The sequence below is a fragment of the Dama dama genome, chromosome 2 (assembly GCF_033118175.1).
Source record: "Dama dama isolate Ldn47 chromosome 2, ASM3311817v1, whole genome shotgun sequence".
NCBI classification, from domain to species: Eukaryota; Metazoa; Chordata; class Mammalia; order Artiodactyla; family Cervidae; genus Dama; species Dama dama.
In genome coordinates this window covers 27,402,396-27,427,093 of record NC_083682.1, presented here as the reverse complement: position 1 = coordinate 27,427,093, position 24,698 = coordinate 27,402,396, and the positions used below count along the sequence as shown (strand labels likewise).

The 24,698-nt window shown below is 38.3% G+C and overlaps 1 protein-coding gene across 2 annotated transcripts in view; it reads right to left on the bottom strand.

The window, feature by feature from the left end:
• The window catches only part of NELL1 (neural EGFL like 1), a 1,025,511-nt gene that overhangs the window by 226,297 nt on the left and 774,516 nt on the right, over positions 1-24,698 (bottom strand). For both annotated transcript variants that reach the window (XM_061158429.1, XM_061158435.1), the window contains exon 15: positions 16,803-16,898. In XM_061158429.1, coding sequence (XP_061014412.1) covers positions 16,803-16,898 — 96 coding nt within the window. The remainder of the gene's footprint in view (positions 1-16,802; positions 16,899-24,698) is intronic.

Below are 24,698 nucleotides of genomic sequence, written 5' to 3'. Positions count from 1 at the left end.
ACTCCGTCATGAAGAAATTTCTCCACAATCACCAATGCTATTTTAGTGGGTGAAGTGAGCTCTAAAAACTGAATGAGTCATTTCAGTAGGAGTGAAAAAGAAATATTTCTTAGGTCTTTTACCCAAGGGACCAAAACAGAATTTTTCTTTCCATGCATTTTACTTGGCCAAATATAGATTTGAAAGTTAGAAAGAACGGTCTTGTTACCAGTTCTCTAAAATCATTTCACAATCTGCTTGATCTCTCCCAGAAGGGATACTTGACTTTCCTGAATGTGATTAAGTTCCAATTCAAACCACCTCACTTTTATTACAAACAGAATTCTTCTCACCTCAAAATCTCATTCACCAGAAGCTCAAGGAATTCTGATTAGTTTCAAAGAGAGGGCAGATATGGAGATGCTAAAGCAATCAGTCACCCTAGACATCTCTTCTCACTGTTAATCTTCTGGATTTCTCTTATATCCTGCTCACTTTCCAGTAAAGCTGCCTGCATTTTCCCATTGCTGAGTGGTTTTCAGAACACTTTTCATGAGGAATTTTCCCACCCTAGCCTCTTCCAAATAAAATTGTGAAGTGTATTTTAATTCTCTCCAACTCATTTAACGCCTCTTGTGTGTATCTACTCAAGATGTCCTCATCACTTCTAAACAAATCAACATCATCTGGGTCCTGTTACACTTGGTGGCCTAGTAGCCAACACACAAGAAATTGGTAATTTTTGTTCCTTCTGAGTAGGGGCACTTACAGCTGAAGAATAGATAGAAAGACTTCCAACATATCTCCTTAACTAAACTTGCAGATTATCTGAATTGGATAACAAATAAACACTACCTCTGAAATACTAATACTTAAACATTAAAACGTGGTGACTCTTAGGAATCTACTCTGGGTGATAATAGTAGGGAATGATACTATAAAATTATGTTATTTCTGTTATATGTTACTTAATGGGTCTTCTCTCTCAAGACACAAAATCAATTAACCCAGGTACAAAACACTCCCTTTAAGATGATTTTGCATTGAAAATTTCAGAGTGAATTCTTCTCACAACCTTATTGTATATAAGAATAGCTCTGTCAATGAGTCTCAGAAGAATATTTCTCTACATAAAACTCTAAAGAATAGACAAAATATATATACAGATGAGTTCTGCATATATTATTTATGCTAATATTCTATGACAGATGGTATGACACAGTTGGAAAACACACACACACACACACAGATCTTAAAAGCAAGAAGCCCTTGGTTTGAATTTCAGTTTCCCCATGCTTATTAGCACTTAACCTTAGGTGATTTTCTTACATTTTCTAGGCTTGATTTCTTGATTGCAAATTGGAAATGAGAATAATGTCTAATCCTGTAGATTGAGTGTGAGCATTAAAGGCATTAACTTATGTAAATTGCTTGGAACAATCTTGACAAAGGCAAGGTATTCAAAAAGTGGTTGACATCTTGCCCACATGCATCTTTGCATACAGATGACTTCTATTCTAATGGTTATCACTATAATTTCATCCAGACTGTTCTACTGTCCCCAGGCCTTGGCTGGATTCCATTCTATTGACCACACCATTGAAAGCAGACACTCTTCAATACCTCTACCTGAGAGGGCACCCTACTGCGAATGGTACTACTGGGTCAGGATGTAAAATTACCCGCCAGTCTTCCCAACCTCCCACCACACTAACACAAACAGTCCATACTGAAAAGTTGAAAACAACTACTTCTTAGTCAAAGAATTGATGCTTTTGAACTATGGTGTTGGAGAAGACTTTTGAGAGTCCCTTGGACTGCAAGGAGATCAAAATAGTCAATTCTAAGGAAAATCAATCCTGAATATTTATTGGAAGGACTAATCCTGAAACTGAAACTCCTGTACTTTGGCATTGGAAAAGACCCTGATGCTGGATGGCAAAGGAAGGGGGCGACAGAGGATGAGATGGTTAGATAGCATCAGCAACTCAATGGAGATGAATTTGAGCAAACTCCAGGAGATAGTGGAGGACGGAGGAACCTGGCATGCTGCAGTCCAAGGGGTCGCAAGGAGTCTGACACAACTTGGTGACTGAACAACAATAATTTCATAGTCAGGTGATTCTCAATGACTCCTTGATATTATATTGTTCTTCCCATCACTTCTCCATCTTAACCTCATAAATCCTTTATACCATTTCTGTGAGATTTTCCCCCATCTACCTTACTAGAATGTAAGCATGTCTGAGGGTTAAAGCAATTCTTACTTGTTTCTGTAATACAAGCCATCTCCTGATGACTAAATGTTGTAAATATCGGCATACCACACATATATTATTAAAAGTACATGTTCTTTTTAAAATGAATTTATTTCTGGAGTCATGAAGCAAGGCTATTGTCTAAATAACTTGTTCATCAGTCACAGAATTTCTTCCAGCTTTATTTTCTATTCAGTACTATTTGCAGCTTAACTTCTATTTTTTCATTGAACAAAGTATATTCAATTGTAATTATCCTTCCCAAATTTAATTTTGCTCTTTTGTGCCCAAAGCTATCAAAGCTTTTGACCCCAGGTCTTCTCATAATGTTTTTTAGTTCTCCCTGGTATTGGTAACTCCACTAAGGGCCATCTGTACATTTAATTAACTTGTTGAATCCTCCTTCTTCCAGATCATTAATGAAGTTGTTAAATAAGTCTGAGTGAAGTGCTTATCTCTATTGTATCTTGATGGTCCTTCAACCCCAATTATGTACTACATTTCCCTTTGCCATTTCCTCTTATTTATATTCCCTTGGTCATTTCCCAAACCACTGAAAGGCCCACTTCCAAATCATTTGAAATTACATTTCAAATGAAATTTCATATGAAATAGCTCTTGATTTTTTTAAAACCTGACTTAACTATCCTTAGTGGAAAGGCAATTTATGGCCCCAATTTTCATAACATCCTGAGAATTTAAAGAAATAATTCAAACAGTTAACATATTAAATAATGCTCTATTGGTCTTTGAAATTAGATAGATACTCTACTTCCAAAGGGGAATTGTCTATCTTTCCAGGGAGCTTCTTCTAATATTTTTTAGAGAGAATAATTGTCATGAGATATGAATTAAATTACATCTCTTCCCCCAATATTTTCTATTCTGAAAGAGAAATATTTTATTTCCTCCAATGCCTCATTATTTCATCCTACTATTATTGTATATACATTTTCATCCATGGTTTATTTTGATTTTTCATCTATGAGTCAGAAACAATTTTAGAATTGAGGAGCTCAGCTCCAGCTAAAGTTGCTAGATTAAATACTCACATCTCCCACTCCTTTCTCCATGAAACAGTAATAAAATAATATTAAAGGTACATTATGAAGGACATAAACCGTCAAAAGCAAAGGACATTGGAGAAGAGACATGAGCAATATAATTCTGGAAGCTAAAAAAGAGATGGATGAAAGTTCACTAACTCACTCAGAAGGCCTAGGAAAAACGATTCAACCTGCAGTGGAGAAGCCAGAAGAAGCCAGAAAGCAACGTGATTTACACCACAGAACACAGGAAGTGGTTGCATCAGCTGTCTCCGAAACTGCAGGGAATAATGAGGCTAAAAGAAGAAAACTAACTGGAAAGTAGATAAATAATTGGTTAAGATTCCTCAGAGATGTTCCCTCACCTCAGCCAGACTCCTGGCCTCCCTCCTGCCCCAGCAAAGACTGCAGTTTCCTTCTCAGCAGAAGGAACCACAGAAACTGGAAGACAGCTGAGGGCAGAGACACTGCACGCAAAACAAGGGGATTCCATGGAAATCCATATACTGAGTTTTGAAATCCTTTGCCTTATCTATCCCACCTGGCTCTCACAATGCTAGCAACCAAGTATAATTCTTTCAGAAATGTCACTGGTCCCTTCTGTTAGACTGGAAGAACCTTCTCGAAAAATCTCAATTGCTCAAAAGAATAAATTTAAAATCATTTATCAATATTACACATAGGTAAACTGAGTTTTCAACCAACTTTTAACGTCTCATTCATAAAAATGTGCAGATAGCCAAGGTTACAAGATGTTTGAGAAAATATTTCTGAAGAAAAGCTGCAGTTGAAACTGAAGTGAACAAGTAGAGATGGGGCCTGGAAATGGTGGGAAGAGAAAGAAGGTGGAAAAACAGACGCAAAGAGTTCCAAATAACCTGGGCAGAGACCTGCAATAGCATCACAGCTTTGAGAAAATCTAAAAAAAAAAAAAAAAAAAAAAAAAATCAGTGTGGGAAAACTTCAAGTTATTTATTATAACTTGAAATAGGAAAGGGACTCAGAGGAAGAGTCCAGGTTGGAGTTTACACAAGAGGCACTGGAAACCATTTCAGGTTTTTCATCAAGAAAAGGATTTGATTGCATTTGCCTTTTATAGGGACTATATCTCTGGCAATGAAACAGAAAGAACACTTTTTGTGAAGAAAAGAACAGGATGTGGGACCTGAAGACTTGCCCTCTACTATCATTCCAAGCAAAATCTAAATGACGATGGTTTTGACTAGGCAATAGAATAGAGAAAAGAACAAATAGATTGTGATGATTGATTGAATGGGAATATAAGGAGAAGAAAACCTCAGGGATAACTCTGATTACATATGATCTAAAAATACCAGGGATGAAGGTGTGTGATTGACAACAATAATTTTCTCATTCTTTCTAAGATATATCTTGATGACAGTATTTTGCTTTTGTAGACTAATACAAAACTAAAAGATTCAAGTATCTATATTCAAAAGATGTTTTGAGCAACTGTTATGTGCCAAGTTTTGCCCTAGTCCCTGGAAACACAGTGGCAATAAGACAAAAAAAAAAAAACAAAAAACTCTTGCCTCATGGGGTTTATATTCCATCTACTGGCCGGGTAGTTGGACCAGTCAAGAAAATCATTATTGATGACAATACAACAGACAGTAAGAGCTATTTTAGTCAGGGGTAAAGGTCTTCCTGAGCAGGTAACACTGGAACAAAAAATCTGAATGATGTGAGGGAGCAGATCATGAAAATATTTGGGGGAAGAACATTTAAAACAATAAAACTATAAGGAAAATATAACAGGAAAACAAGGGATTCAAGTAAGGATGCTTGAAAACCCCCCCTGAATGGTGAGGACAGAGAAATAACAGGGAGAGGAGCCCAGAGCATGTGGAGTCATGTTGATCATTATAAAGATTTTGACTTTTACTGAGGAAATGGGGAGTCATGGAAGGTTTGGAGCAGAGAAATGACTGGATCTAACAACACAAGAGAAGACTCTACACATGGACATCACCAGATGGTCAACACCGAAATCAGAGTGATTATATTCTTTGCAGCCAAAGATGGAGAAGCTCTATACAGTCAGCAAAAACAAGACCGGGAGCTGACTGTGGCTCAGATCATGAACTCCTTAATGCCAAATTCAGACTTAAACTGAAGAAAGTAGGGAAAACCACTATATCATTCAGGTATGACCTAAGTCAAATTCCTTATGACTATACAGTGGAAGTGAGAAATAGATTTAAGGTACTAGATCTAATAGACAGAGTACCTGATGAACTATGGATAGAGGTTCATGACATTGTACAGGAGACAGGGATCAAGACCATCCCCAAGGAAAAGAAATGCAAAAAGGCAAAATGGTTGTCTGAGGAGGCCTTACAAACAGCTGTGAAAAGAAGAGAAGCCAAAAGCTAAGGAGAAAAGGAAAGATATTCCCATTTGAAAGCAGACTTCCAAAGAATAGCCAGGAGAGATAAGAAAGCCTTCCTCAGCGATCAATGCAAAGAAATAGAGGAAAACAGCAACACAGTGGGAAAGACTAGAGATCTCTTCAAGAAAATTAGAGATATCAAGGGAAGGTTTCATGCAAAGATGGGTTCGATAAAGGACAGAAATGAATGGTATGGACCTAACAGAAGCAGAAGATATTAAGAAGAGGTGGCAAGAATACACAGAAGAACTATACAAAAAAGATCTTCACGACCCAGATAATCACAATGGTGTGATCACTCACCTAGAGCCAGACATCCTGGAATGTGAAGTCAAGTGGGTCTTAGAAAGCATCACTAAGAACAAAGCTAGTGGAGGTGACGGAATTCCAGTTGAGCTATTTCAAATCCTGAAAGATGATGCTGTGAAAGTGCTGCACTCAATATGCCAGCAAATTTGGAAAACTCAGCAGTGGCTACAGGACTGGAAAAGGTCCGTTTTCATTCCAATCCCTAAGAAAGGCAATCCCCCAAAATGCTCAAACTACTGCACAATTGCACTCATCTCACACGCTAGTCAAGTAATGCTCAAAATTCTTCAAGCCAGGCTTCAGCAATACGTGAACCGTGAACTTCCAGATGTTCAAGCTGGTTTTTGAAAAGGCAGAGGAACCAGAGATCAAATTGTCAATATAAGCTGGATCATCGAAAAAGCAAGAGAGTTCCAGAAAAACATCTATTTCTGCTTTACTGACTATGCCAAAGCCTTCGACTGTGTGGATCACAATAAACTGTGAAAAATTCTGAAAGAGATGGGAATACCAGACCACCTGACCTGACTCTTGAGAAACCTGTATGCAGGTCAGGAAGCAACAGTTAGAACTGGACATGGAACAACAGACTGGTTCCAAATAGGAAAAGGAGAATGTCAAGGCTGTATATTGTCACCCTGCTTATTTAACTTATATGCAGAGTACATCATGAGAAACGCTGGTCTGGAAGAAGCACAAGCTGGAATTAAGATTGCCGGGAGAAATATCAATAACCTCAGATATGCAGATGACACCACCCTTATGGCAGAAAGTGAAGACGAACTAAAGAGCTTCTTGATGAAAGTGAAAGAGGAGAGTGAAAAAGTTGGCTTAAAGCTTAACATTCAGAAAACTAAGATCATGGCATCTGGTCCCATCACTTCATGGAAAATAGATGAGGAAACAGTGACTGACTTTATTTTTTTGGGCTCCAAAATCACTGCAGATGGTGATTGCAGCCATGAAATTAAAAGACGCTTACTTCTTGGAAGGAAAGTTATGAACAACCTAGATAGCATGTTAAAAAGCAGAGCCATTACTTTGCCAACAAAGGTCCATCTGGTCAAGGCTATGGTTTTTCCAGTGGTCATGTATGGATGTGAGAGTTGGACTGTGAAGAAAGCTGAGCACCAAAAAATTGATGCTTTTGAACTGTGGTGTTGGAGAAGACTCTTGAGAGTCCCTTGGACTGCAAGGAGATCCAACCAGTCCATCCTGAAGGAGATACGTCCTGGGTGTTCATTGGAAGGACTGATGCTGAAGCTGAAACTCCAGTATTTTGGCCACCTCATGCGAAGAGTTGACTCATTGGAAAAGACCCTGATGCTGGGAGGGATCGGGGGTAGGAGGAGAAGGGGACAACAGAGGGTGAGATGGCTGGATGGCATCACCGACTCGATGGACATGGGTTTGAGTAAACTCCGCGAGTTGGTGATGGACAGGGAGGCCTGGTGTGCTGCAATTCATGGGGTTGCAAAGAGTCGGACACGACTGAGCAACTGAACTCAACTGAACTGAATCTGTGTTTCAGCATTATCCCCTTAACTACCATGTTATGGTTACAAAGAGGTGACAGTTGTACCACAGATGATAGGAGAAGAGTTTGGAGGATTTGGCCATAATCTAGATTAAAGATAATGATGTCATGTGTAGAAGCGGTGGAAGTGATCATATGATATTTGGATTCCAAATGTATCTTGAAGGCAGAGCAAAGATTTAGATGTGCACTGCAAAAGAAAGATGTCAAAGACAATTTCAAGATCTTGATTCAGAGAATGGAAAAGGGTAGATTTCATCATCAACTGGGATGAGGAAAACTATCGAAGGAATATTTTGAGAGGGAATAGATATAGAGTACTCAACAATTAGAGACCCTCAAAAAGCAATCTTTTCCATTACAAGCACACCTTGTTATATATGCCTTGTTTTATTATGCTTTGCAGACATTGTCTTCTTTACAAATTGAAGGTGTGAGGCAACCCTGTGTCCAGCAGGCCTATTGGCATTATTTTTTCAACTGCCTTTGCTTGCTCTGTGTCACATTCCAGTAATTCTCAAAATATTTCAGACTGTTTCATTACTGTGAAATTTGTTAGAGTGATCTGTGATCAGTGATTTTCTTTTCCCCTTTGAAAACTGTTTTACTAAAGTATGGCTGATCTACAATGTTTTGTTAATACAGCTATTTTTTTATGTTACTGCTACAACTCACTGAAGATGATAGAATTTTTAAGTAACAAAGTATTTTTAATTAAGATACATGTAGTGATTTTTGTGATATAATGCTATTGCACACTTAATACATGTGTGCTCAGTTGCTTTAGTCGTGTCCAACTCTGTAACCCTATGGACTATAGCCTGCCAAGCTCCTCTGTCCATGGATTCTCCAGGCAAGAATACAGGAGTGGGTTGCCATGCACTCTCCATGATCTTCCCAACCCAGAGACTGAAACTGGGTCTCCTGCATCTTCTCTTTTGCAGGTGGATTCTTTACCACTGAGCCACCGGGGAAGCCCTGCACACTTAGTAGACTACCATATAGTGTCAACATAACTTCTATACGCACTGGGAAACCAAAACATTTATATGTGACTACCATATAGTGTCAACATAACTTCTATATGCACTGGGAAACCAAACCATTTATGTGACTTGGTTTATTTTGATCGTCCCTTCATTGTAGTGGTCTGGAATTGAAACTGCAATATCTTTGAGGTACACCTGTACTTTAATTAATATCAGATATTGGTAATCATTGGTAATATTCATTGGAAGGATTGATGCTGAAGCTGAAACCTCAATACTTTGGCCACCTGATGAGAAGAACTGACTCATTTGAAAAGACCTTGATGCTGGGAAGGATTGAAGACAGGAGGAGAAGGGGACGACAGAGGATGAAATGGTTAGATGGCATCACCGACTCGAGGGACATGAGTTTGAGTAAGCTCTGGGAGTTGGTGATGGACAGGGAAGCCTGGCATATTGCAGTCCATGAGGTCACAAAGAGTCAGACATGACTGAGTGACTGAAGTGAACTGGACTGATTGGTAGTCAACATGCAAGCCTATATGTGTGTTACAGGCAGAGACGAAATTACAAGCAGAAGCCATGAATAAGGTGCATTTCAGTGACCAGAGTAGTTTAGAATGAGCTGGGATTTGAGATGTATGAGGTGGAGGAGATAAAGCTGGAGAGGAAGGCAGAGGTCCAATCATGGAGGTCTTTAGATATCATGCTGTGGAAGACAGACTTTATCTTAAGCACCTACGAGGTACTGAAAGGTTTTCTTAGCAAGATTAATAAAATAATCTTCTAGAATCTCCCCTCATGGACTCAATCTTCTTGGCTAAAATTGCTGCCACCCATAGATAACTTTAAGGTCTCTATAAAAATGGAGAATGCTTTAAAACCACATTAGTCTGCCAAGCCTGAAACTTCTTATCTTTTCAAACACCACCAAAATGAATGCATAGATACTGCCATTTGATTCATCACATTTTGGATGCAAGGGAACACTTTCAGGCAACCACCTTTTCTAATCAGTGGATACTGTTAGGAGAAAGTGATGCAAATTGCATGAGTTTATATTCTTTTTCGGTCAGGCTAGTGGCTTCAATCAGGTTTTTTCCACATGATCTCCAGTGCATTAAGCTATACTTGGATACAAACAATTCCTGGATACGAGTTACCAAGGAAAATTTGCAACTTCTGGGTTCCAGTTGGTCATATTTTCACAGAAGCCTGGATTTCCTTTCTGTTCAGCCATTGTGCTTTAAGTTACAGGGGCTTTTGAATTTCCCAGGGCAGAGGATTAAAAATGAGCCTATGAACCCAACTCCTGACTTTCACAGTTCAATACGTGTGAGCTTGCCTAGAGGGGAGAAAAAACTGCTTGTCATCTAAATAGTCAGGAATTATTTTCTGCATTACTAACTAGACAGGTAATCCCTAATAGCTTTCATATATTTGATGGAGAATGTCAATTTATTAAAATGACTGGTGCTCTTCACTTTGCTTCCTGGGAGGCAAGCTGACAAAACTACTGGAAACACACAGAATTTCTATACAATACTATTCTTATGAATGGCATGCTTGTTAATGACATTTTTCTCCTTCATCTTCAACATAGTAAACATTCACTTAGGTGTCTTTTAAATGAGATTTGAACTCGAGTCATTATGACTTGTGATCTATAAAATGAAGAGACAGGACCAAGTGAAATTTTAGGTCTTTGTGTATACTCATTCATATATTCATTTACTAAATATTTGTTGAACCTACTTCTCCTGTGTCTCCTGCATTGGGAGGCAGATTCCTTACCACGAGCACCACCTGAGAATCCCTTGGTAAATAGTGGAGTCCAAAGAAAATTGAGCTAAAATGACTTCAAAGACTGTGCTCTTACTCCTATTTTTATTTATTTATTTTTCTTCTCACCTTAGGTGCAACAAAGATGTTGAAGGAATATATAAATCAGTGTGCATAATCAAGTAGGATATTATGGTTTATTGCTCAGAGGAACATAATTTATTTAGCCTTGCACATTATCTGTTATGCTTAATTGCCCTTGAAAGCAGGTAATGTGATCAAGAGGCAACAGATTATTGGAAAGTGTATAAAATTTGGATTCAGTCATTCATGGGTGAGAACCTCAATTCCACTACTGACTGGCTTGAGTAACACTTATACCCATCCTCATATGTGTTCACAAGGGTGGGATGAGCTTTTCCTCATAAGAAATAACAAGTGCAAAAGGTTTGGACTCGTTATCCATGGGTAGTGGGCTGATGCAAGTTTCACTTCACAGAGGCTAAATAATTCAAGGTGGCAGATCTCATAGCAGAACACAGGTTTCTGTCCTTCCGTCTAGAATTCTTTACACTCTCCCAGGCTGCATCTTTGTAGTCCAAATTGTGGTTTGTGAACAAAAGGCAGTGTTCCCTATAGTTATACTTGAAGTGACTTGAAAATTTGCTCTGTACTATGGAGATGAGAATGAAAAATGGTTTCAGGTATTTTTCCAGATATCTGAAACCCTGTAAAATGGTGAGCCTGGCAGGACCATGAAGAGGGTTTTGAAATAGCTCCAAGGAGTTCTGAGTGTTCAGAGCTCCATTTTGGAGCCATAGAGAAGTGCATCAGATCTTTAACTCAATTTCTCCATCACAGCTGGAAAATTAATATGGAGCAGATGGAATTGAGATGAGGAGGGGAGTAAGATACTCGAGGTTCAGCAGCTGAACCCAAGACTGAGGTGCTTTAAATATGAATGACCTTAGTGTTAGCAGGGGTGGACTCCTCCCAGCCTGCACTGCAATGCCTCTCCTATCTCATTGTCTCTTTTCCCAGAAATATCCAATGCAGGGAATAGTTCTTCAAACAAATTTATACTCATATCACTTTAATAAAAATGTTAAAGAGTATCTACATCCATCCTCAATAGGTTCAATTGGGTGGGCAAACTCTCAATTACTGGTTAGTTTCATTCATTTGATTAGTCGCTAAGTTGTGTCTGACTCTTTGTGACCCCATGAACTGTAGCCCACCAGGCTTCTCTGTTTGTGGGATTCCCCAGGCAAGAATACTGGAGTGGGTAACCATTCCCTTCTCCAGGGGATCTTCCTGACCCAGGGATTGAACCCACTGCATTGTCAGGGGAGTTCTTTACCACTGAGAAACCCAACTCCTGGTATTTCTTTTTATATGTTGTCACAAAAGTCCTGCTTACTCTTTCCTGGGGATCTCTTAGCTACATAACAATGGCAGCAACATTAATAATAGAAGCCTCCACTTACTGAGCATGCACCATGCATGTGCCATACAACCTGAGAAAACTCACCCTGAGAAAAGTTAAATAACTCTCCTAACTGCTATGAATTTGCACTCATTCTCCTCCCGAATGCCCTGCCCAGGGTCCTGTGATAGCCTGCAAGGAAATATTCTCTTCTCCATTTAGAAAATGGAGCTATTATCCACACTCATAAAGACGCATACACTTTGTCCAAAACAAAGGTGGGCAGAGCAAAAGCAAATGAAGAATCTGCCTGCAATGCAGGAGTCACAGGAGACACAGTTTCAATCCCTGGGTCAGGAAGATCGCCTGGAGGAGGGCACGGCAACCCACTCCAGTATTCTTGCCTGGAGAGTCCCATGGACAGAGGAGCCTGGAGGGCTGCAGTCCATAGGGTCACACAGAGTCAAATACAACTGAAGTGACTTAGCATGAACACTTGGTAGAGTTCCATCAAAATTAGGGCAAAATGTAAAATTTGGAAGAATACATAAAATCCTGTTTCTGACCATTCTTTCTACTTGGTGGACAGACCATATGCTCAAGATAAACCATTACCCTCTGTCTACATATCTACAGGGTTCTGAAGCACAGGGAAAGAAAAGAATAATTATCCTGCAGAAAGTCATTTTCCTTCAGGAAAGGTGAAACGTTGCCAGTCACTGAGATAAATGAAGTCCTCATGAATTTTAAGTTCTCTTTATGTTAACCTTTTAAAAAATCATTTCTTATTGTAAACATAATTTATAATTACTGTAGAAAATTAGAAATTTCATATAAACTAAATAGAAAAAAAAAACAACTCCTAGAAATTATATCACAAATGGACTCTGCTGTTCAACTTTTTTGCTATTTATTAATTTCCCAGAAATAGACTCATAGATACAGGGAACAAACTAGTGGTTCCCCAGTGGGAGAGAATTGGGGCAAAGGCAGGAAAGGTAAAGGAGATTTAAAGGTACAAACCACTCGGTAGAAAATAAATGAATAACCAAAACAATGTCCAGCACAGAGAAAACAGTCAATATTTTACAGTAGCTTTGTATGGAGTAGTCTATCAATATGTCAAAATACTATGCTGCACAACTGAAACCAATATAACATTGTAAGTCAGCTAGACTTCAAAAAACAAACAAAAAAAGAATTTTCTAATTACAGTAAACCTAAAGTAATTTTAATGGAGATGGCAACAGCAGCCCACTCCAGTACTCTTGCCTGGAAAAATCCCATGAATCCTGGTAGGCTGCAGTCCCTGGGGACATGAAGAGTCGGACACGACTGAGCGACTTCACTTTCCCTTTTCACTTTCATGCATTGGAGAAGGAAATGGCAACCCACTCCAGTGTTCTTGCCTGGAGAATCCCAGGGACGGGGGAGCCTGGTGGGCTGCCATCTATGGGGTCGCACAGAGTCGGACACAACTGAAGCGACTTAGCAGCAGCAGCAAAGTAATTTTTAAAATCCTGAAGAGATGCTTTACAAAATGCTTTTCTGTCTCCTAGAAAAGCTTATAATTTTATTAGTAGACAGATAGTTAGATTTATTTTAAAGTGCTACATCTATATTAGAACTTGTCAGCATAGGTGACTCTGCCTCCCTGGGATATTTGGCAATGTCAGGAGACATCTTCGATTGAATGCCTGGGGGTGGGTTCCTAATGGTGTCTAGTGGGTAGAGTCCAGTAATGCTGCTAAACATCCTACAATGCACAGGACAGCTCTCTGCAACAAAGAATTATCTGTCCAAAATGTTAATAATGTCAAGGTGAAGAACCCATTCACTAGACAAGCTTGACAACTTATGTTGAATCTCTTTGTTGCTTGCAACTTTACTTCGTAGAGAAGGATACTATGCTATTTTATGCTAAGTAATATATCTCTAAATTTAGTATAACTCTTTAATATTATATCTGAGAAGTCTCTAGGACAACTTCGGATTGTTTCATTTGGTTCTCTGTTTGGCTACATTAGTGTGGCATGATATCCTTTTAGTTCTCTAGGATGACAAAGAGGTTTCACTCATGGACCTTTTCTATCCTAAGAGTAATACAAACACTCTTCCTAGTTCTCCATTCATCTCTCTATATATACATCTCCTTGTTAGATGTGAAACCAAGTCAAGGCCAAGTGCACAGAGAAAGATCAAAGGGTAGGAAACAGGAGGGAACATAGTACGTCGTCCAGAAACCAAGGCAGGTAAAATGTTTGCTTATTTTGAGTGGGGTGATGAAAAGTTTAAGTTTACTTTTATCAGAATAAAATAAATGCAGAGTTGTTCATCTCTGTGTTACACATCAAACATGAGTGTGATTTTCAACTTTATTATATTTCAGATATGCATTTTATGATTTAGTTGAATACACTTGAATTCTGAAAGGATATCACTTTGAATGAAGCAATAAATGAATAAAACAATGAATAAAGCCAATAACAAGAGGCAAGGGCAAAGGAAATATTTTAAAAAGTAAACATAAGTAGATTCTAAATAGCTCAAATGGGACCATTTAATTAGTCATAAAATTAAAATCAAATAAAACATTTAGTGTAATCATGCCATAAGACATTCACAATGCATTTACATTTCTCCTTTGCACCTTGTACCTCACAACATCTAGCATCACTATTCAAAGGCAAGTGGAATTATTTAATGTTTACTTCTAACAGTGAGCATGACACAATAATTCCAACAAGATACAACACATTTTTTAAAGAGCCCCATAATTCACATAGATCCCTTGCACATAACTGACTGGAAAAATATGTATTTTATCCAAAAAATCTCCTGGAATTAGAATATTGGTCAATATGGTTTTGCTACAGATGGAAGTTAATATCACATACAGAGAAACCTTATTTTATTTTTTTTCTTTACTGCAACTGTATACATTTTCAAGAGTAATTAATTCTCAATCTCTACTTTAATACTCATCTAGAAATCTATGACCTGCCAATGTCTGTCTGTCTTTTGCCTCTGGTCTTGATTTTCTCCTTTACCTTGATATTTTCTATTCCACATTATGGACCAGAATGTAAGTACTGATTCAATCAGCCACTTATTGAGGAGAGAAAAGTACAGAGGTCAAATCAGCAAGCCATGAGAAACCATAATTAATTCTTCCTGGGCTGACACTGACTCAAGCTCTGGTCTAAGATCAATGCTCTCCTCCAATTCGTTGTGAAGTAAAAAGAAGAAAAACTTCACAGTGGATTCTCTGGTTAAATATCACCATGACAATATAATAATGACTGATTTATAACAAGCAACCCGAGGTGCTTGGTGAAAGTGTAAATTCATGGACCCTCCCCCACATATTCACCAAGAACCTAGATTTTATAGGAAGTTCATGCATTATCCCTTTGGAACACATGCAAGGGTTTATAATGTAGTTTGTGGAAGACAAGTTGAGTTTCATTCTCAGTTCTAATACTGACTTCACAGAATTGCAGAAGTTATTTAATCTACTCAAGCTTTCATCTGCCATCTACAGAGTGGGCATAATAATGTCTATCTCTTTTGTTTGTTCTTAATACTAAAATACTCCCTTAAAAGACATAATGCATAATTAGTACATGATAAATGGTATATCATTAGTAATATTAAAATCCATCATCATCAACATTATATCATCATCACCATTCTGTCTCCATTAATTCCTATATTCTATAATAATTTAAGAAACACATAGCAGTCTTAGAGCAAATAATGAGGAACATTTACTTCAGTGGCTTTTTTTTTTTAATTTTAGAAAACCTAATTAAAATCTGATGTACTACAATAAGGGCCTGTGGGCTAATCTACTTTGCTTTTGACAAGAATCTTTCAGTTCCACATGGCAATTCTCTTCTGCTCAGAGGCAGAACTTGGCTCTTTCATATGTCTTTTTAAAAACACACATCAAGTAACTTTTATTTAATAAATATGATCTAATTTGTTGATAATTATCACAAAATATGGGAACAATGATACACATTGTTGATTTCCTTGTTGAATAATGTATGTAGTTAAATTTTGATGCTTTTTAAAAGGATGCATTAGAAATACACAGGCAATACAATGTAATATGTCAAACAAGTTGGGGGATAATAAACATTCTAATTTAAAAAATTAGTATCTAAATTCAGAAACCTTTAACATGAAGGAAAGGAAGCAAGAGCTTTGCATAGATCTTTGGCATTAGATGAAAACATACCCCCCTCATTTAATAATAGGCATGATGACTACAGCATTATATTTCTGTTTTTCTAAGCTGTACTATGAGAAGTGTCCAGTGATATTTCAGACTTAGAAAAACATAATACAGTGATTTTAGCCTAATGAAACTCATGGGGAAATACACTGAAATATTCACTTTTACAAGACATAAATAAACCTCTTGTTTGCACTGATACATACACTGGTACATTGGCATTGAATACCAATTTCATTTACACACAGGAGGACTTCTTCAATTGATAAAAGAACTGGATTTCACCCAATACTGCCCAGTGTAAACACTATATTTGTAGAAAGCTGCACATAATGGACTCTTATCAATAGTAACTGGCTTATAATATCAGGCCCATGAATGATAACGTTCTTAGTAAACCACTGTTAGAATAAAATCCCAAGCATACTAATAAACCTGCTTCTGGAGTTATTTAATGCACTATTACTCAAGGAGCATGAGGTTCGAATTTACATTCTGTGGACATAGCAGATTGTTATAACTCCAGTGGTTGCCTGTATTGCTACCCAATAGATGATAAGTGGGGCAGATCAGTTCATCAGGCTTTATCTCTAATTAGCACTAAAATGCACACTGCAAATGGTAGCAGGGAAAATATTTGACTTTGCTAAATTAGACACATTGGAGGGAGGGCAGATGAAGTTCTGTTTTCAGAGGGAGACTGTCTATGATGCAGTAATGAAAAGGTACTCAGCTTTGGGAGCGCCGCATCCACCAACAAGATGCAATGTATCAAGTCAAGCCACAGTACCGTATAGTCCTAGAGAAACAGCTTCCTTACCTGTCTCGCAGTGGCTTCCTGTGAATCCAGAAGGACAGACACATTTGTTGGGAGCCATGCATGTTCCACCGTATCTGCAGCCCTCTTCGCAGAATGCTGCCACAAGAAAAACAAGAGATTTCTCTTAGATAAAACAGCAATAAGGAATTCATGGTAAATAGCAGGGGTATTGAAACAATTCTTTGTTACACAGGGAATACATATCATTGGTGACACATTTAAAAGTTGCAGTATATAAAAAACAAATAAATATATAATGCCTATTTCACTTTTACATGTGATCCATTGAAATAATGGATGTAAAGTACTTGATGCTAAACAGGAGCTAGCATGAAGAGCTATTATGATTGCTATTAATATGACTACTGAAATACTTGAAATCAAAGAATAAATTGAAGAACTAGAAAAATAGAGTTGGGATAAATATGAAGGCATTTAAAATACTATTTTACAGATACTCTTTTTACTATGCATTTTTATTACAATAAAAACATTTTTACATTGTTAAACTATTTTCAGTAGTCGATACAATTTCTAAAAACATAATAAAGTTAATTGCTTAATTTTGAGTATTTAAGATGTTTCCAACATTTCTATAATAAAAACAACATTCTGTCCTTATAGGAAAAAAATGCTTAACACATTTTGAATTATTCCTTTAGGGAAAATGCCTCAATGGAAACATACTATTTAAAGATGGGTGGACTTCACTAAGCTTTTTCATAAGAATTGTGAAGTCATCCTAACCCCATCTCAGCACTACCCTGCTAACCTTCACAGACCAGAATACATACTAACAGAGTATAGCCCATGCACCTCTCCTCTGAAGTATTAAATATAAATTTTATTTATGAATAATTGGTTATCATCACCTCTTCCATCAATTAGGCTGTAAGACCCATCAAAGCAAGTACTGTTACTTGATTAGTTCTGCCCTATATGGTACCACAGTCTCAGAATCTGAGCACACAGTAGATGCTCAAAAAGTACTTGCTGAATGAATTAGCCTATATCCTGCAGGTTGTTCTGACAGAAAAACTCCAGTTCTAACAACTGTGCAATACTTCCATCCAAATACCTTACTGTAAAACCTTGCTGGATAACCAATAATTTCATGTTCTAAATGTACACAGTTTCTCACTAATGAAGGCAACTGCAACTTGTTAACACAGACTTTCTTTTCTTTGCATGAGAGCTCAGTGAGCAAATGCTTTTTTTTTTTAATTGCAATTAGAAAATGTCACCCTGGAAAAAGCCTATGGTTATATTTTGTCATCACCACATAAATAATATGAATCTAATTTTTAAAAGCCCTATTATGTCTTTATATCATTGAATGCTAGTTCAACTACATAGAACTTCTCATGATATTGTCATTTTCCACATCATTTAAAGTCCCTTGGATGATTTAACATTCTGCAGCTTAGTAACTAATTGTGAGCTCCTTTGCTTCTGCCAGAGGACGTATAATGTGTACCTTGGTGTTCAAATATCATTTCCTATTTCCTGCATCTCAGTACCCTGTGACTAAGAAAACATTGGTTTAGGCAATATCTGCCTTAAGTATGTTCATAAGAAACCAAAAAATACATAAATATATATGTGTGATGTGTGGTTTAGTTGCTCAGTTGTGGCCGACTCTTGCAACCCCAGGGACTGTAGCCTGCCATGCTCCTCTGTCCACGGGATTCTCCAGGCAAGAATACTGGAGTGGGTTGCCATTCCCTTCTCTAAGGGATCTTCCCAACCCAGGAATCGAACTGGGTCTCCTGCATTGCAGGTAGATTCTTTACCTACTGAGCTATGAATTATCTATACAAATGTATAAAATCTCTCATTCCCCAAATCACACATGTGGGATCTGGTGACAAACATTTCATGTAAGACACTGAGAGTAGTGCTCTGCTTCAAAGTTAATAACAGAACAGGAAAAAAATTTTACAAGCTAAAAATTACAAAAACCTGGTTAAGAAAAGTTTCAAGTGGCACCCAAAGGAGGCAGCGGCTTGAAGCAGGAAGGTAAGATTGCGTTTCTTCATGGCACGAAGAGCACTTGATCCAGATCTGTTTATACACATGTGCACACGTGCGCACGCGCGCGCACACACACACACACACACACACACACACACACACACAGAGCAGACCTGGTTAGGAGACTTGTTTCTGTTTTATAATATGTGTGTGCTTTTGATTTACTCATCTCCTAAACAGAAATGATATTAGGAGCTTCTATAAAGAAAGCATGATATGTTTGTGATGTCCTAAAAATGTACAGATATAATAAACAGGGTGCTGTGAGGATGAAATGAGTCAATATTTGCAAGGGACTTAAAATAATGTTTGGCAAACAGGGTTAAGTATTCTGTTAAATAAAACCAACTGCTAGTGATACTGTTAGGACTGTAAATATGGACCAGGAACAAAGGTCCTAATGCCCAGAAAATATACACCCAACCTACAAGATGTTCAGCCTCGCCAAGTGGGTTTCAGGCATTCCTTGTTCTTTGTGCTTGATTTAGTTTCTCCTAAGAGTAGCAGCATGGAAACATCAGATTGTTGTCGATCAGTCGCTAAGTTGTGTCTGACTCTTTCCAATCCCATGGACTGCAGGATGCCAGTCTTCCTTGTCCTTCACTGTCTCTGGAGTTTGCTCAAATTCACATCCACAATTGAGTCGGTGATGCTATCTAACCATCTCATCATCTGCCAGTTTCTTCTCCTTTTGCCCTCAATTTTTCCCAGCATCACTGACTTTTCCAAGGAGTTGGTTCTTAGCATCAGGTGGCCAAAGTACTGGAGCTTCAGCTTTAGCATCAGTCCTTCCAATGAATATTCAGGGTTGATTTCCTTTAGGATTGACTGGTTTGTTTTCCTTGCTGTCCAAGTGACTCTGAACAGTCTTCTCCAGCAACACAACTAAAAAGCATCAATTCTCTGGCATTCAGCCTTCCTTATGGTACAGCTCTCACATCCATACATGACTAATGGGAAACCACAGCTTTGACTACATGACCTTTGTTGGCAAAGTAATGTCTTTGCTTTCTAATTTGCTGTCTAGGTTCGTCATGGCTTTCCTTCCAAAGAGCAAGCGTCTTTTAATTTCATGGCTGCAGTCACCATTCACAGTGATTTTGAAGCCCAAGAAAATAAAGTCTCTTACTGTTTCCACTGTTTCCCCATCTATTTGCCATGAAGTGACAGGACTGGATGCCATGATCTTAGTTTTTTGAATGTTGAGTTTTAAACCAGCTTTTTTCACTCTCCTCTTTCACCATCAAGAGGCTCTTTAGTTCTTCTTCACTGTCTGCCATTAGAGTGGTATCATATGCATCATATAGGTGTTATCATTTATGCTATATGTTAATATATTTGAAATGAGTATGTAACATGTAAACATATTTATGCTATTATTACCCAAATAAAAATGGTGAAATGGGGGCTCTGGCATCAAATGCCCCTATAAGGCTGCACAGGCAGTAAGGTGCAGAGCCAGGGCTCAAAGTCTTCTTTGCCTTCAAAGTCATGTAGCTCACAGATATTCACTGACATTACAAACTCGAATCTGTAGTTATACTGCCGTTTGTTATTAATTTACTACCAGGGGAAGTATTGGATCAGATCAACTCTTAAATGATATGATTCAATTTTTGAAAGGACTCTTTCAATTCTGCAAGAAAATAAATTCAAAAATTCAAAATTAAGGGAGTTTACCCACAGAAAGATGGCTTTTGTGTTTAAAAACTTCTCAGCATGTGAAAAGAAACTTGGACTTTAAAAGAGGAACAGAATGAGAAGGTGGGTTTGCAGATACCAGGTTTGTGGATGCTCAGTACCATCATCATGTGCTCAATATGACAAAAATAATTTTATGTAAATAAAAGTAATAGCCCTTCAAATTCTAAACACTTGGAATGATCCTATGAAAGTGTAACTGGCATATATTTAGTTGCTAGGGACACTCCGTATTCTGAAAAAATAAGGAAACATACAAGTTTCAACACCATCTGGTAAAAGTTAGCCCTTGTCCCTCCCTCCTGGTTTCCGTGGGTATCATCCTCATTAAGCGCATTTCTGCTCTCTCTTCCCCCTGCTTTGCACATTCTGTCCCTGGGGAGGTAGAGAGATGTATTCCACTGGCAAATTAGGAAACTATATATATCGGGACCATGCTTCTAGGGTGGGAAAAACAGGAGAGGCTGAGAAAGACTGTGTGATTAGGAATAAAAAACTGCTCCATTTTAGTTTTATTTTAGATGATGAGTTACAAGGTGTAAATTTCATTATTGAAAATAATGATCAAGCTATTTAAATAAATAAAAGCTGGACACCATGGACTAATGGTTACAAGGTGCCATGGATCAAAGTTTGTAACAAATTTTATTATATGCTCCTAAATTCCAAAGGTGGGGAGAAAATAAAATAATTAAGATCTGGTCATGCTCAGCAAAATTCCATATCTACCCAGCTTCTCTCTTGGGAGTGAGCCGCCTTGAGTTCAGTTCAGTCACTCAGTCATTTCCAACTCTTTGCGACCTATGGACTGCAGCACATCAGGCCTCCATGTCCATCAACAACTCCTGGAGTTTACTCAAACTTGTGTCCATCAAGTCAGTGATGCCATACAACCATCTCATCCCCTGTCATCTCCTTCTCCTCCCACCTTCAATCTTTACCAGCATTTGGGTCTTTTCAAATGAGTCAGTTCTTTATATCAGGTGGCCAGAATATTGGAGTTTCAGCTTCAGAATCAGTCCTTCCAATGAATATTCAGGACTGATCTCCTTTAGGATGGACTGGTTGGATCTCCTTGCAGTTCAAGGGATTCTCAAGAGTTTTCTCCAACACCACAGTTCAAAAGCATCAATTTTTTGGTGCTCAGCTTTCTTTCTAGTCCAATTCTCACATCCATTCATGACTATTGAAAAAACCATAGCTATGACTAGATGGATATTTGTTGGCAAAGGAATGTCTCCGCTTTTTAATACACTGTCTAGGTTGGTCATAGCTTTTCTTCCAAGGAGCAACTCTCTTTTAATTTCCTGGCTGCAGTCACCATCTGCAGTGATTTGGAACCCCCAAAAATAAAGTATGTCACTGATTTCACTGTTTCCCCATCTATTTTCCATGAAGTGATGGGACCAGATGCCATGATCTTAGTTTTCTGAGTGTTGAGTTTCAAGCCAACTTTTTCACTCTCCTCTTTCACTTTCATCAAGAGGCTCTTTAGTTCTTCACTTCCTGCCATAAGGGTGGTGTCATCTGCATAGCTGAGGTTATTGATATTTCTCCTGGCAATTTTGATTGCAGCTTGTGATTCATCCAGCCCAGCATTTCTCATGATGTACTCTGCATAGAAGTTAAATAAGCAGGGTGATAATATGGGGCCTTGACATACTCCTTTCCCAATTTGGAGCCAGTCTGCTGTTCCATGTCCGGTTCTAACTGTTGCTTCTTGACTTGCATACAGATTTCTCAGGAGGCAGGTAAGGTGGTCTGGTATTCCCATTTCTTCAAGAATTTTCCACAGTTTGTTGTGATCCACACAGTCAAAGGCTTTGGTATAGTTAATAAAGCAGAAGTATATGTTTTTCTGGAACTCTCTTGCTTTTTTTATGATCCAGCGGATTTTGGGAATTTGATCTCTGGTTCCTCTGCCTTTTCTAAATCCAGTTTGAACATCTGGAAGTTCACAGTTCACGAACTGTTGAAGCCTCGCTTGGAGAACTGTGAGCATTACTTTACTAGTGTGTGAGATGAGTGCAATTGTGCAGAAGTTTGAGCATTCTTTGGCATTGCCTTTCTTTGGGATTGGAATGAAAACTGACTTTTTCCAGTCCTGTTGCCACTGCTGAGTTTTCCTCTATTTCTTTGCATTGATCACTGAGGAAGGCTTTCTTATCTCTCCTTGTTATTCTTTGGAACTCTGCATTCAAATGGGTATATCTTTTCTTTTCTCATTTGCCTTTCGCTTCTCTTCTTTTCATAGCTATTTGGAAGGCCTCCTCAGACAGGCATTTTCCCTTTTTGCATTTCTTTTCCTTGGGGATGGTCTTGATCACTGCTTCCTGTACAATGTCATGAACCTCCATCCATAGTTCTTCAGGCACTCTATCAGATCTAATCCCTTCAATCTATTTCTCACTTCCACTGTATAGTCATAAGGGGTTTGATTTAGGTCATACCTGAATGGTCTAGTGGTTTTCCCTACTTTCTTCAATTTCAGTCTGAATTTGGCAGTAAGGAGTTCATGATCTAAGCCACAGTCAGCTCCTGGTCTTGTTTTTGCTGACCGTATAGTTTCTCCATCTTTGGCTGCATAGAATATAATCAGTCTGATTTCAGTATTGACCATCTGGTGATGTCCATGTGTAGAGTCTTCTCATGTGTTGTTGAAAGAGGGTGTTTGCTATGACCAGTGCATTCTCTTGGCAAAACTCTATTAGCCTTGCCCTGCTTCATTCCGTACTCCAAGGCCAAATTTGCCTGTTACTCCAGGTATTTCTTGACTTCCTACTTTTGTATTCCAGTCCCCTATAGTGAAAAAGACATCTTTTGGGGGTGTTAGTTCTAGAAGGTCTTGTAGGTCTTCATAGAACCATTCAACTTCAGCCTCTTCAGCAGTACTGGTCAGGAGCATAGACTTGGACTACTGTGATATTGAATGGTTTTCCTTGAAAATGAACAGAGATCATTCTGTTGTTTTTGAGATTGCATCTATGTACTGCATTTTGGACCCTTTTGTTGACTATGATTGCTACTCCATTTCTTCTAAGGGATTCTTGCCCACTATAGTAGATATAATGGTCATCTTATTTAAATTCACCTATGCCAGTCCATTTTAGTTCGCTGATTCCTAAAATGTCAATGTTCACCCTTGCCATCTCCTGTTTGACCACTTCCAATTTGTCTTAACTCATGGACCTAACACTCCAGGTTCCTGTGCAATATTGCTCTTTACAGCATCAGACATTGCTTCCATCACCAGTCATATACACAACTGGGTGTTGGTTTTGCTTTGGCTCCATCTCTTATTCTTTCTGGAGTTAGTTCTCCACTGAGCTCTAGTAGCATACTGGGCATCTACTGACCTGGGGAGTTCTTCTTTCAGTGTCCTATCTTCTTGCCTTTTCATAGTGTTCATGGGGTTCTCAAGGCAAGAATACTGAAGTGGTTTGCCATCCCTTTCTCCAGTGGACCACATTTTTTCAGAACTCTCCACCATAACCTGTCCATTTTGGGTGACCCTACATGGCATGGCTCATAATTTCATTGAGTTAGACAAGTCTGTGGTCCATGTGATCAGACTGGTTAGTTTTCCATGATTGTTGTTTTCAGCTCCCTTCAAGTGGTATCAACTTTCATTTCCCCCCAATGATGACTTTCTCCCTGGGATTTGGTGGTAAGTTGATTATATTTTGTGTTTATTCTTAGGAAAACAGTCTGATTCACAGATATAAACTAAAGTTCTCTAATCCAGCTCTGTCAATAATAAAGGTCAGAGCATCCCCACACCCATGACTCCTTTTTGGTTTATTCATTACATTTCTCAGAATACAATATTTATCAAAGTCCCCCTCAAACATTTTGGTGGTCCCAGATGGCAGGTGGGGTCAGCGTGTGACTGGCATTTGGTGAGTAGAGGACAAGAGATATTCCTAAACATCCTACAATGCACAGGATGGCCTCATATAACAACATACTGTTTGACCCAAAATAGCAATAGTGTTATGATTGAGAAACTCTGCTCCAATTTCACAACATTAAGTCTATGGGGTATCTCCAGGAGCAAAATTAGGTTATTTTAATTCCCTTTTGCATCTTCCCAAATATCTCCCACCCAAAACTATAACATATAGAGAAAAGGTAAGAGTGAAAATCATCCAAACAGCTATT